Here is a 15,110-nt window from a genome sequence, read left to right as displayed (position 1 = left end):
TACATAATAATCTTTGTTCTTTCTAGGTTTTAATGCTGCTCCTTACTTTCAGTAGAAAAAACTCGTTTTTTATTTAATTTCTGATCGTTTATTTTTTAAATAATGCCTGGAAATCTGGCTACATCTCCAAGGAAAAATCCCTCCTGCCACAGATTTATCCTCTATACAATTCAATCCTGGTTTAAATTTACTCCAGACCCTTAATATCTCCACACGTAAAATTGAGTCGGCAAAGAAAAAGCAAGACATAAGACGAATTTCGCATAGGAACTCTGGTAAATTCCCCCAGTGTAAACATTTCCCTGAAAAGATTCACTCCTTTTCCCTCTCTATGAAAATTCAAATTCGCCCCCCTCCCACCCAAAAAATGCATGCAGACTTGTCAATAATAAATACTATATATAAACAATGGGAAATTTTTTTTAAAGACCTTCTCTTAGAGCTGTAGGGGATCTTGATATTTTCAAAGGCATATACATTTGGCCTTTCAACTGTACTGAACTCAAAATTTTGATCGGACGGTTTTGAGAAAAAGGAGCATGGGAGGGGACCTAGCACCCTCCAATTTTTTGTTCAAAGGACACTAGAACTTTTAATTTCCGTTCTAATTCTAGGACAACTGGGTCGATACGATCATCCCTTGGGGAAAAAATCAAATAAATACGAACCCGTGATCTTCCTTCTGGCAAAAACTACAAAATTCCACATTTTTGTAGATAGGAGCTTGACTCCTATCTACCTCCACAGTGGGGTTTCCTGATACACTGAATCTAATGGTGTGATTTTCATTAAGATTTCTTGACTTTTAGGGGGTGTTTATCCCTTTTTTCGAAAAGAATGCAAATTTTCTCAGGCTCGTGACCTTTAATAGGTAAGACTAAACTTAATGAAACTTGTCCATTTGAAATCAGCATAAGATTTCATTCTTTTCATTTATCTGTTGGTATCAAAATTCTGTTTTTTTATAATTTCGGTTACTACTGAGCTGGGTCGCCCCTTATCTACAGTTCGTTATCATGAACTGTTAGAATGACTTATTTTCTATTTGTGCGTCACACTGTAGGATGGTCATATTTTATTTTGATGATCTGTTGCCCCTTTTCTACTGTTCTGTTGTACTTCAGAGTGTTCACATTTGTCATTTTTATGACCTTTCTTTCTATTGTTGGGCCACGCTTTAAACCGGTCATAAACGCCATTTTTATTAACTACCATAATTTTGTTACTGTTCAATCAAACTTCAGCGTGGTAACATTCGCTATTTTTATTAGTTACTTATTTTCTTTCTATTGTCGGGTGAGATTTCAGAGCGGTCACATTCGCCTTTTGCACAGTCGCCTTTTGTGTCAATCTGGATACACATAGTATCTTTTGATTGAGTTCCCGTGTAATTTCGCTGAAAAGTACAGAGCTTAAAATTCTGTACAGAGCCTGATTCTGTTCCTGAGATATTGCATCTGTACCATTTTGACAACCTGGACGCTCTCAAACCCTATAAGCATTAAATTTCAAAGCTGGCAACGCAATAAAGTTGAAAGTAGCAATTAATAGGTAAATCATTTATAAGAAAAAACTAAGATGATGGGGAAAACATTTAAAACCATGGAATTTCGGAAGGACGTGGGCCTGTTTAGCTATTTTCACCTATGCATCAACCCTAACTTTGCTGAACAGTTTCAACTTTTCAAATTTAGACTTATACATTTCAATGTAGAACTAGAGTATACGTACAGTAATGCATACAATGTCAAATATTTACCGAGTCTTGTCAGAACGATAAAGCAAGAAAGTGCTAATTTAGCACTATTACAGAGGATTTTATGACTATAGCTCTGATCATCGTTTTGTAGCACGCAAATTTGGGCAACTGCAGCACTTTAGCACTGACCGTGGTATCAACGGTTATGATGGAAGCGTTCTGATAGTAGTGCAATCTATTTTTTAACAAAAACATTTCTTTAAATTGTGAATCACATGAAAAATTAAATGATGGCCCAAATATTGTCTGGTTTAGAGCTCTCCAAGTAAGTAAATGGGTTTCTTAGACGAATATGGTAATAAAATTGGGCATCTCCCTTGTAAACTTGCTACAATAAAAAGAAATTTTGGTAAGTTTAGTGGTTGACTACCTTTGAAGGAAACATGCTAAACAAATAAAACTAGACTAGTAGACTAGGATTTTATGACTATAGCTCTGATCATCGTTTTGTAGCACGCAAATTTGGGCAACTGCAGCACTTTAGCACTGACCGTGGTATCAACGGTTATGATGGAAGCGTTCTGATAGTAGTGCAATCTATTTTTTAACAAAAACATTTCTTTAAATTGTGAATCACTTGAAAAATTAAATGATGGCCCAAATATTGTCTGGTTTAGAGCTCTCCAAGTAAGTAAATGGGTTTCTTAGACGAATATGGTAATAAAATTGGGCATCTCCCTTGTAAACTTGCTACAATAAAAAGAAATTTTGGTAAGTTTAGTGGTTGACTACCTTTGAAGGAAACATGCTAAACAAATAAAACTAGACTAGTGCTAGGCCTATTGGATTCTTTATTTTCTGTTCTCTCCAAATTGATGTTTGCTTTTCTGATGATGTTTCTCACTCCTCGATGATTGAAACACTTGGAATAAATAAAAAACTAAAGCAAAACAGTTGAATTCTGGTAATTTTAAGCTCTTTACAGACCCTCAAAAATGATACCTTTTTCTTTTATTTTAGATATGGCATAGCCTATAGGCTACACCTGTCTTAACCTAAATCTTGTTAAAACAGGCTTACCCATAGATTGAATTTGGATGACAAAATTGAGAATCAATAAATGCATGGGAAATATATAATATAGACTATAGGGCCATGTCTATATTTGGGTAAGGCTAGAAAGGATAGGTTAGGTTGAAATTGAATTTGCAACAGAAATAAATGATGTATTTGAATACAGGATTAAAACATAATATAACATTCTAAGGGTAAGTTTATAGGCTGCAGGATGTTTCCATTAATAAAATTATCACATTTGCTTCCTTTGCTGTCCATTTTTTGTCACTTTAATGCTTGTCCATTATGCCAATTAGTCTGGTAAAAATGGTTATCATTTAGGCCTATTTTATTTCTATTTCAAATTGTTTGCACATCACTAATGCTCAAAACTGCTGTATGTTTGTATGTCACTAATGCTCTCAAAAACCAAGGTCCTGTGGGCAGGGAAGAAAAGGTAATGATAAACAATAAAACAGGTTCCAGAATATTGTGTTTTGTTTTCTCGAAGATGAATTTCAGTGAATGCAATTTTAGATTAGAAAGCCTATCTGTTTGGAATATCATATACATATATATATATATATATATATATATATATATATATATATATATATATATATATATATATATATATATATATATATATATATATATATATATATATATATATATATATATATATATATATATATATATATATATATATATATATATATATATATATATATATATATATATATATATATATATATATATATATATATATATATATATATATATATATATATATATATATATATATATATATTGTTTGTGTGTGTGTTGGAGTTACAAATCTTCTCCCAGTAATGGGTTAAATTGCATGGTGATGCAGAACACCATTGTGGAAGGATCCTCTATAGGAGGACAACTGCAGCAGGACATAAGATCCAGATCTATGGACAACAGCTTCTGCAAAGGGCTGCCTCAACCCTTTCATGGTACCTGCAAGACTGGAGACCTTGCAGTCAACTCTATTCTCACTTGAGGAGTGGCACCCCTCAAGGAAATTATAGCCTAGTAAATAACACAGCATTTGCACAGGATTCTGATTAATGGATAATTCTTCTAGGCTTGGTCTGTTTTGACAGGCGTTTTCAGGCTTGAAATCTTCTTCCTAGCTAATTTATCTATTATGGGCTGCCTCAACATTACTACTACTACTACTACTAATAACTCACTGCAGCACCAAGCCGCCTGAGGCCAACACAGCTACGCACGCTCCTCCTCCAACCTAATCTATTTAAAGCCTCCCTCTTTACACCCTCCCAGGAAGTTCCCATTTCCTTTAAATCCTTATTTATGACATCCTCCCAACCCAGACAAGGACGACCTGCTTTCCGTGTAGCCCCAGACGGTTGGCCAAAAAGGACAATCTTCGGTAATCTGTCATCCTTCATCCGTAGAACGTGGCCTAGCCATCTCAACCTTTCTTTCATTATAGCCCCAGAAAGCAGGATTGAACCACACTTTTCGTACAACCTACTGTTTGAAATACGGTCAGTCAGCCGGGTACCCAGAACAATCCGTAGGCAATTTCTCTGGAAAACATCTAGTAAATTTTCATCTGCTTTTCGGAGTGTCCATGCTTCAGAGCCATATTTGACCACTGTCATCACTGTAGCTTCCAATATTCTAATCTTGGTTTGTAGGCTTATCTTTCTATTCTTCCAAACTTTTTTTAACTGTGAAAAAACACCCTGAGCTTTAGCTATCCTACTTTTAACATCTTCACTGCTCCCACCATCTTTACTAATAATACTACCAAGGTAACTGAAGCTCCCAACCTGATCAATCTTTTCGTTACCTAAGGTCACCTGTTCATCTTCACTTATTCCTAACCTTAGTGACTTAGTCTTCTTAACATTAATTTTTAAGCCTATTTTAGCACCCTGAACTCGTAAAACCTCTAAAAATTCATTCATTTTGCTCACACTTTCATCTAATATGCTTAAATCATCAGCATAATCTAAGTCCAGGAGCGTTCTTCCTCCCCATTTGATTCCATGGTCTCCAATTGCCTTTCCTGTGCTCCTTAAGACGAAGTCCATCAAAATGATCCATATAAAGGGGGATAGAACACAACCCTGCTTAACTCCTGATTTAATACAAAACCAGTTGCTAACCTCATTTCCTACCTTAACCGCAGCAGTATTATTCTCGTACATAGCGCAAATCACTTTAATGTATTTTTCTGGTATACCATATAACGATAAGACCTTTGTTAACGCTGTTCTATCAACAGAATCGAAAGCTTGCTCATAATCGATAAAACTAAGGACCAAAGGTGTTTGACAACGAAGGGACTTCTCAATTATTAACCTAAGAGTGAAAACATGGTCGACACATCCTCTACCTTTTCTAAAACCGCATTGTTCTTCCCTTAAAACTTTGTCTACAGCATGTCTCAGTCTAAAAAGTATCATATTACTCAGTAATTTGCTACCTACAGAGACCAGACTAATGCCTCGATAATTCCGACATTCACTCTTGTCACCTTTCTTATACAGTGGTTTAATTAAGGTTTTCCTAAAATCATTGGGTACTTCCCCTTTTTCAAAAATCATGTTCATAATCTTCAGTAGCTTATTCCTAACCTCAGAGCCACCATACTTAAGGAACTCATTAATCATACTATCAGCACCTGGGGCCTTATTATTTTTTAATCCTTTTAGTACTGTCGCTAATTCTTCCTCACTAAACAAATCTTCCTTCACATCCAAGGTATCACAAACTTTTTCATTTTCATCTATATCTTTTCCTGCAACTGTATCTCGGTTTAGCACATTCTCAAAATGTTCCACCCATCTTTCTTTAACTTTTTCCTTATCACTAATTGTGACCCCATTTCTATCTTTAACTGGGACTAGTCCGGATCGGCTACTCCCTTTCAATTTATTAACATGCCAGTATAATATTTTACTATTATGCCGTCTAGCCGCATCTTCCAGATTCTAGCCTCAACATTGTAGCATAATATTTGTAGGCATAAGTATATAATGAGTTGGAGGTAATAGGCATGGGACTGTCTGTGCTGGATTTTGACTCTTGTTGATAGAAGAGCATTGCCAAGTGCTGAAAGCCATGTTGTGACCAAGATGGGTCCTGAATTCCACAAAGCCTCCATTCTTCATACTGGATCTCCCAGGGACTTCTTCCTGTCCAGTTCTAAGCAGGCTTAAGTGCTTGGTGTAAACTTGAGAAGGTGTGTGATCCCTATCCTGTACTGGTATCCAGGATCATTGCTTTTTCTGAGGCCAAAATAATTTCAATGATTTAAAGAACATGAAAATTGGAACTTGGAATGTTACAACATTAAAAAATGACTATCATTGACATTTTGACTGACGAATTCATACGATTTGAACTGGACTTCTTAAGGGTTTCAGAAACTCATATCCCAGGGGTAATAAGCATGAAATTAGGTGTTATAGAATTTATTTACTCAGGCAGGAAGGATATGGTACATAGACAGGGAGTAGGGCTTATGATGAATAAGGATGCTGCTAAGTCTTGTTTAGGCTGGGAAGGTATTAATAATAGAATACTAATTGCTCATTTTATGACTAAAAAGATTGGGGTATCAGTTATAAGTAGTATATGCCCCTGTAGAACCAACTAATGGAGATACTAGTGACTCAGATGAATTTTGCTTACAGTTACAGGAGCAAATAGACTCGGTCCCAGGTAGAAATATGATGTTTTTACTAGGAGACTTTAATGCCCAGGTTGGTAGAAATAGGGATGGATGGTATTCTTGCCTAGGTAAATTTGATGTAGGAAAAGAAATAGCACTAGCTAGAGACTTTTGCAATTTTGTAGGTATACCAATTTAGTTCTAACCAATGTGATGTTTGATCACAAAATGGCCCATTAGTTAACATTTTATTCACATGATGGTAAGTCAGCAAACCTTATTGATCATGCTATAGTAAACCAAAGACTTGCAGGATCAATACAAGATTCTAGGGTATATAGGAGTGCTGTTATTGGTGTTAAAAGTAAATATCACCATCTAGTAGTGTCTAGGGTTAATTTAAAGTTGACATTTTGGAAGGGTAACTACCTCCTGGGAAGTTATAATGTTGATAGACTCCAGGATGGGAATTTGAGAGAAACTTTACAGGAACAGTTGAATATTAAACTTGAAAGTTTAAAATTTGACAGTGTGGAAGATGGTTGGAATAATTTTAGAAAAACAATTTCTGAAGTTGCTAATGGTGTCTTAGGGAAAAAGTTAGGACTGCAGCTAAGAATATTAGTGAAAAACTTTATGTTTAATAGAGAGGAGAAGGGGCTTGTACAAAAATTATCTGAGTGATGGATCATATGAAAACAAAAGGAATGTAAAGAAAGTAGAGGTTGCATTGCAAAGTAAGAATATGAAGTAAGAATGCATGATTGGAGGCCATGGATAAAATTGCCAAGGATCTGGAAGATGCAGCTAGAAAGAGTCAAAGAGAGGTGGACAGACAATTTTGAGAATATGCCAAACCAAGATTGGTTTGCAGGAAAAGATATAGAGGAAAATGAAAAAGTTTGTGATACCTTGGATGTGAAGGAAGATTTGTCTTGCAAGGAAGAATTGGTGACAATACTAAAAGGATTAAGAAATAATAAGGCTCCAGATGGTGATTGTGTGGTAAATGAGTTTCTTAAATATGATTGTTCTGATGCTGGAAATAAGATACTGAAGATTATGGATACAATTTTTGAAAAAGGGGAAGTACCTAAGACTTATAGAAAAATCTTAATTAAACCACTGTATATGAAAGGTGATAAGAGTGAGCATGGTAATTATCGAGGAATCTGTCTGGTCTCTGTAGGTAGCGAATTACTTAGTAATATGACTCTTTTTAGACAAGTAGATGATGTAGACAAAGTTTTAAGAGAAGAACAGTGCAGTTTTAGAAAAGGCAGAGGATGTGTCAACCAAATTTTCACACTTAGGTTAATAATTGAGAAGTACCTGAGTTTTCAAACACCTTTGGTCCTCAGTTTTATAAATTATGAGCAAGTTTATGATTCTGCTGATAGAGGAGCTTGAGCAAAGATCTCATCCTTGTATGGTATTCCAGACAAATATATTAAAGTGATTAGTGCTATGTACAAGAATAACACTGCTACTGTTAAGGTAGGAAATGAGGTTAGCCCCTGGTTTTGTATCAAATCAGGAGTTAAGCAGGATTGTGTTCTATTCCCCTTTATATGGGTCATTTTGATGGACTTTGTCCTAAGGAGCACAAAAAAGGCAATGGGAGACCACAGAATCAAATGGGGAGGAAAAACTCTACTGGGCTTAGATGATGCTGATGATTTAAGCATCTTTGATGAAAGTTTGAGCAAATTGAATGAACTTTTAAGGGTTTTATAAATTCAGGGGACTAGAATAGGTTTGAAAATCAGTGTTAAGAAGACTAAGTCACTAAGGCTAGAAATAAGTGAAGATGAAAAAGTGATGTTGGGTAATGAAAAGATTGATCAGGTGGGCAGCTTCACTTACTTTGGTAGCATTTTTAGTAAAAATAGTGGGAGCAATGAAGATACTCAAATTAGAATACCCAAGGCTCAAGGTGTTTTTTTCCCAGTTAAAAAAAGTTTGGAGAATAGGAAGATAAGTCTACAAACCAAGATTAGAATATTAGAAGTTACAGTGATGATAGCGGTCAAATACAGCTCTGAAGCATGGGCGCTCTGAAAAGCGGATGAAGCTTTACCAGATGTTTTCCAGAGAAATTGCCTATGGATTGTTCTGGGTACCCAGCTGACTGACTATTTCAAACAGTTGGCTGTACAAAAAATGTGGTTCAATCCCTCTTTCTAGGGGTATAATGAAAGAAAGGTTGAGATGGCTAGGAGACGTTGTGTGGATGAAGGGTGACAGATTGTCCTTTTTGGGCAACTGTCTAGGGCTAAACGGAAAGCAGGTCATCCTCGTCTTGGGTGGGAGGACATCATAAAAAAATATTAAAAGGAAATGGGAAGTTCCTGAGAGGGTGTAAAAAGGGAGAATTTGAATAGATTGGGATGGAGGAGGAGCTTGGGTTGCTGTGTTGGCCTCAGGCGGCTTAGTGCTGTGGTGTGTTGTTAGTAGTAGTAGTAGTAGTTTACAATTGGTTTCCAGACCAACTTTCTTCAATATTTCAAAGAAAGTACTTGAGTTACACAAATAAAACTTTAAGGATTCAGCTCCTGAAATTCTCAAAAACTTATATTCAGTTAGATCAAGTTGTTTTGTCTTAAATATTAACAAGCATTTGCCCAAAAAGTGATTGTCTACCCTATGCGGGTTTGTCCCTACTATGTAGTTACTTACTAAAAGTTTGGATAACTTACCCACACTGACTTAAATAGCACCAGTGGAGCAATTCAGCCTATCAAATTAAGCACTTTTAGAAAGTTTATCTTCTGCTTATGCATTCTTGTGCCTACCTACACAAAGCAATCCCTGTTCCTAATAGGTAAACTAATAAACAAAATTAGCTTATCTGTCAAAAGCCGGATTTCTATCCTATTTAAAAAGGTAATATCCCCTGAAAAGTTGAAAGAAGAGACTAAGAAAAGTAAGAAAAATTATGTCTATCTACCGCCCAAAAAATAACTCAATTAGACTCATGATTCAAATTTGAGGCTTGCCAGACCAGATTCTGAAACTGATAGTTGACTTTTGGGACCTGTTCTCCGAAAGAGCAATACTGGTATGTTAAGTTTTAAAAGTTTACCTTGACACTTGTGGACCATCTTTGCCAGCCTGAAGATAGGCACAGGAAAATATTTCTTTGTGCCCTCTTCCTATTCCTTACATTTGTATGATTTATTAACATAAATATAGATGAAAAATCATAGCACATGTAGGTAGGAACTGTATTTAACATTTTACCTACTCCAAAGTTCTGGAACTCGTATCAAGAGGATCAATTTTTTTTCGGGGGGGGGGGAATAAAAACATTTCAATTTGTTTCACCTTCTATGTACAACATGATGAGACGATCTTTGTTCTTTGAACTTACCCACACTGACTTTGAACAAAATTGTGTTTTGTTGAATTTGTTTGTTCTTGTGACTACTAGTTAGTGAGATCTTTTTAACAAATTACACCTAATCAATTTCTTACCATGAGATACTAAGCTCCTTTTTTGGTATTGAAAATATTTATAAGCATTTTTTCTTTTGTCAGAACTAGTGTAGCAGCCCTGGAGCTGTTACAATGCAGTATTCTCCCTCATCTATTGAAACCTGTTCAAAGTATCAGAACTAGAGGTTGCTCAAAGAATTTAGTTCGAAATCATGGAATTAAACGAACCAGGACCTATGTAGCAGCTCCTTGGAGTTTAACTGTATTGAAACAATATCAACAGTGAGTGTAGAAGCTTATAAGTTGTTTCTGGATTGCAGTTTGGGAGTAGTGGCATATGGAAAATTGACCATCAAGGGAGGGGGGTAGGCAGAGTAGTACCTAGGGATGGTGGTGCCTGGGGTAAAACTAATTACAGTGCCCCCTCCTTCTGACTCAAATATAAGCGAAAGGGCTGAATCAAATGGAAAAAATTAATCAAAGTGGGCAATTCCCCAACCACTGCACTCCCACCATCCCCCAAGCCTCGGCACCAGGGAAACTGCCCCTATTAGCCGGTTGCACATTGAGAAACAAAACTCTGAGCATTATTTTCACAATATAATTACTACACTACTACTACTAACAACTCACATCTGCATCAAGCTGACCGAGGCCTGCACAGCTGCGTACACTTTATCCACCACAATCTTTTCGAAGCTTCATTTTTAACCCCCTCCCACAAAGTTCCCTTATCAAGTAAGGTCCCTCTTATAGCTTCTTCCCACCCCATCTGGGAATGACTTGCATTTTGTTTGGCCAATTTGACTGATGGCCATTTGACAAAAGGTCAAAGGCAGAATTGTTGGCAATCGGCCATACATCATTCCTACTGTGTGACCTGACTATCTTATTCTTTCTTTCATCATAGTCGTAAAAGGTGAGATCAAGCTGCAATTTTTGGGCAACTTAATATGGGATGTATGATCAGTCAGTTGAGTACACATTACCATTTGACAACTCTTTTGGAAAGCATTCAACAAATCCTCTTCAGCCTTTAAAGTGTCCATGTTTCAGAGCCACACTTTGCTACTGACATTACTGTGGGTTCCATTATTCAATCTTAGTATTTCATATTGAACAAATATTGGAATGTAATTTCCTTCCTTCTCTCTCTGTAATTTTTGCTATGGAGCTAATCAATTTGGTAGCTGAAAACTAAGAGATTGCTTTTAGATTGTAGTCAATATATTGCTTACTGGATGCTACTACTGTTTCATAGCTGCAGAGTTGTTCTTAGGTTTGGTGGTACCCAGGGAAAAATTTATTGCTGCACCCCCATCTTGACTCAAATATAAGCAAAAAGAGACAAATCAAAGTGAAAAATATTATCAAAGTTGGCAACTACCCAGCCGTGGCCCCCCCAACCACGGTGCTCAGGCCAGCTGTCTGGTTGCCCCCCCTCCTTTGAATGGCTCTGCAAAGCAGCAAAAACAGGCGTACGGTATTGAATTTCCATGTATCTCACAATTCTTGTATATTATGAAAATATTAAGCTAAATTGTGGAAAAGCTGTTGGGTCTGTTTTTTTTTTTTGCTGCTAAGATATTACTTCTCTGCTGTTATATAGTTCTGCTCAGATTCTCGTTTTTTTATTTTTATTGTTTAATCAAAGTACTAAATTCTTAGAGCTCACTGATCTAGTCTAGTGTGTGGATTATCAATGCCTCTTGACTTCGAAGGTCCTTGCATTGACGCTGCAACACCTAGAATCAAACCTCGGACCTTGTGTTACATACCAGAGATCATTCTATTGTACTGTGCCACTACAACATAGAGCTCCCTGATTGCATTAAAATGTGCTTAGATTCAAATTTATCTGCCAAAGAAAACACAAGAAAGGGAATTTCGATTCAAAGAAGACACAAGAAACAGATGTTCTCATTTAAATCCTTTGGCCACTGAACTGAGCAGAATGGATTACTATCATCTGAAAAAAAAAAACTCTTTTGCAGTTAGAGACTTCAGATTTTATAAAAAAAAACTTTTTTGCAATAGATTTAAGGTCTTAGCAGCTTGATTAGCCTACAGAACAGGGCTAGTTGTTGGGTCTTTACCAGGACAAGAATCACGCAAAATTTATTGCTGAAAAGTAAGAAAGTGCTGGATTAAAAAAAAAAAAAAGTTTGTCTACCTATATTTCATCTGGTATGTGTTTGGAGAGTGTTGTATGCTTCTACTATATTTTCCAGCAAACAGAGTAACTCAACCCTTTTTTTTGAAAACCAAGTTGACCTCTACTAAGGTATATTTTTAAGCTTGTTTGACATTTAGAAGGTAAACCATTTTGCGACTGCCAATAAGCTGTTCTAGTTAAATTAAGAATTTGATGAAAATTGACGTGGTTTTGATCCAGGACCTAGGAATAAGTTTGTTCAAATCTTAGACAATTTTTATGTTTGCTTCAGGTAAGTTTTGAGATACATTTTACACTGATACCAAGAGTTTTTATGTTAAACTATTAAATGTTTTCAAAAACTTCTTAAAGTCTTAGATTTTGAGGTTCTCAATCTTGCAAAAAAAGGGTCCAAGTAATGTTTGAGTTGCAGGAATACCACATCCTTGTTGTTCTAATAACGAACAATTCAAAGCTTTGTGATAAGCCAAAAACATCAGAAAAAAAACTACTGGAAAAGAAGAGAAGGTACTGGTAGCGAAGAAAAATTTGTAAAAAAAAATAATATTTGCCAATTCTGAGGAAACAAGTTTTTAAATAGAGCTTGGACAAGAAAAAAGATGATGCTTAAAAAACCCAAAACATGATGCTGAAAGCATAAGAACGTTGTTTCCTATATGTTTTCTGTTTTTTCAGATTAATCATAAAAGGCTATCAGTTTTTATAGATTTGCAAGCCTCTTAAGGCAAATATAACTAAAGGTAAATATCGTATCTTTTTGTCTTATTTCATGTCTTCTTTTTTTTCTGTAGCTTTTTCTGTTTTTGAAGAATAGCTTGTTAATACTTTGGAGGTATCTTGTCAGTGGTATGTGTATGTGGGTAAGGCATATGGTTTGGCACATAGATAATGGGACTGGAGGAATCCTTTTGACCCTGCCAACTCCAAAATGAAGAAATATTTTGCGTTTTTGTGTAATTTCTTGAATTTCTTGCATAATTCACATATTAATTAATTGCCAAACGCTAAAATATTCAAAATTGAACAAAAATTCATCCCTTTTTATGCCTCGACTGCTACCATGTGTGGTATTTTTAGTTTATTGATTAGTGTCCTTCTTTTGCAAAAACATGGATTTTGGTTTGATTCCTACTAGTCAAAAATTGAAATTATTCAGATTTTGCTCTCTTTTGCAGACAAATTCGCCAGGAGCTTTTGGAAGAAACAAAGAAAATTCTAGATGAAAGAAATGGGCTCAAGCCTACCTTGGCCATTGTACAGGTACGTTTTTTTTTACCCCTTTTAAGATTTTATCTCATTATTTTTTATCCCTTTAGGATCCTGTAGGAACATTTTATCTTTTTAAGCCTAAGCATTTGTGAAGGGAGAAAATGCCATGGCAAACGTAGACGAAGGATGGTCCTAGGTATATTTATGAAAAACATATTAAGATGGATCGATATCCTTTTTCAATCAAGATCGATATCCAGTATCAGCACTTCCCACAGGTTCTGTCTACTGTGAGATTTTGTGAGATAATAGTTACATAAAAAAGGGTGCCTCCTTAACGAGATAGCAAACAGGAACTAGTCAGCCCAAAAAAGTCCCAGGATGTCTGTGCTGGCTGTAAATACGGTCTTGAAACAGATTCAAAGGCAGTCTTATGTGATGGTTGTGAAAAACCGCTATGCATTGAATGCTTAAAAATATGCATTGAATGCTTAAAAATATGAACTTTTCACAAAAATGTCTACTATTGGAGACATGCAGGGGTTCTGCTTGATTTGCAAGCACTCTGGTACCCCCCCATCACTGGCCAAAATTTCAAATTTGATAACATGTAAGGTCCCAAGTGCCTTGGGCTATTGCAGAAATAGCTAAAGGCGCTGTAGAAGAGCTGAAGCAAGACGTTACCGCTAGAACAAACGAAGTCAAGGAATGTGTGAACGATATTGAGAAAAATGTGGCTTTCGGCCACATTTTCATTTTCATGTATTCAACTATTTTATAAGTTGAATAACATGTTGGAGCTGCAATGCGGGAGGAAACAAATAAATTGAAACGAACCATTAATTCTCACCTTGAAGACGAAGTCCAAAGACTGTTCAGACAGGAGAAAGATAGAGAGGGGAGAAAACTTGATGTGATTGCACGTGGTACACCCCTGCAACCAGGAGTATTAAATGACAAGACGTTCATCTAAATATACCTTGCAAAGCTGTACGGCATTGCGGGTACAAACATAAGCAACGTTAGACGTTTAGTAGTGCAACCGCTGCCAGTTGATAGACCTGAAACCAGCCGACAAGAACCAACCCACAGCCGACCCCCTCTCATTCTCCTCTCTGTCGCAAGCCTAACCTTAAAGTGGCGTGTTCAACAAAAAGCCTGTGACCTTAGTCAGGAAATTCAGTTCAGGGCAGATGTATCCTAGCAAGATTGGGAGAAAAGAAACGCCTTATGTGCTGAACTTAGACGCCGAACTGAACTAGAAGAGACAAATCTGGCTATCTAGCATGGAAAAATTGTTCCAAAAAACTTCATTCGCCCAGGTCGGAGCTACTCCCCCCCCAGCCTATGGACTGTTAGATACCTCAGATACCAGCCCTCTACACAGTGTAAATAATGATCTAGAAGTGTTTATATCACCAATTAGTGTCTATGAGCTCACAGACTCGTCATCCTGTAGGTCCCTTACAAATGATAGTTTCAATACAACTGATGATAGTAGATCTTCAAGCACTTCTCTATCCATTGTAGACAAGTGATTAGATTAGATTAATTTATTTCAAAAACATATATACAAAACATTTTGCTGCACCTGCTAAGAAAGCCCCAAGGGGCTTGTTGGCAGCAGGTGGCAGTCATCTCTACTCTACATATTACTACATACAAAGATTCTACTTATGACACTCACGCATTATTACTATACTTTTGCATCATTACCATACTATTCTTTTGCAAGGAAGAATCTCTTAACAACAGCCTTGAAGGAAGCCAAATGACTCGAATTTCTTATTTCAATTGGAATAATATCCCATACAGAGGGGGCAAAATTTCTAATCACGAAAGAAGCTCTAGCC

General features: G+C 36.3%; 1 protein-coding gene across 2 annotated transcripts in view; it reads left to right on the top strand.

Moving 5' to 3' along the window:
* Positions 1-1,936: 1,936 nt before the first annotated feature.
* LOC136026287 (C-1-tetrahydrofolate synthase, cytoplasmic-like) overlaps positions 1,937-15,110 on the top strand; it is a 98,043-nt gene continuing 84,869 nt past the window's right edge. The window contains exons 1-2 of one of the 2 annotated variants that reach the window (XM_065702688.1): positions 1,937-2,024; positions 13,224-13,308. In XM_065702688.1, the coding sequence (XP_065558760.1) occupies positions 1,987-2,024; positions 13,224-13,308 (123 nt within the window). In that variant the 5' untranslated portion in view covers positions 1,937-1,986. Of the gene's footprint in view, positions 2,025-2,244; positions 2,387-13,223; positions 13,309-15,110 lie in introns of those variants that run through there. The other variant, XM_065702687.1, reaches the window with a different exon arrangement.

This window comes from Artemia franciscana, chromosome 4 (genome assembly GCF_032884065.1).
Source record: "Artemia franciscana chromosome 4, ASM3288406v1, whole genome shotgun sequence".
Classification (NCBI taxonomy): domain Eukaryota; kingdom Metazoa; phylum Arthropoda; class Branchiopoda; order Anostraca; family Artemiidae; genus Artemia; species Artemia franciscana.
This window is presented reverse-complemented; position numbering and strand designations above follow the sequence as displayed.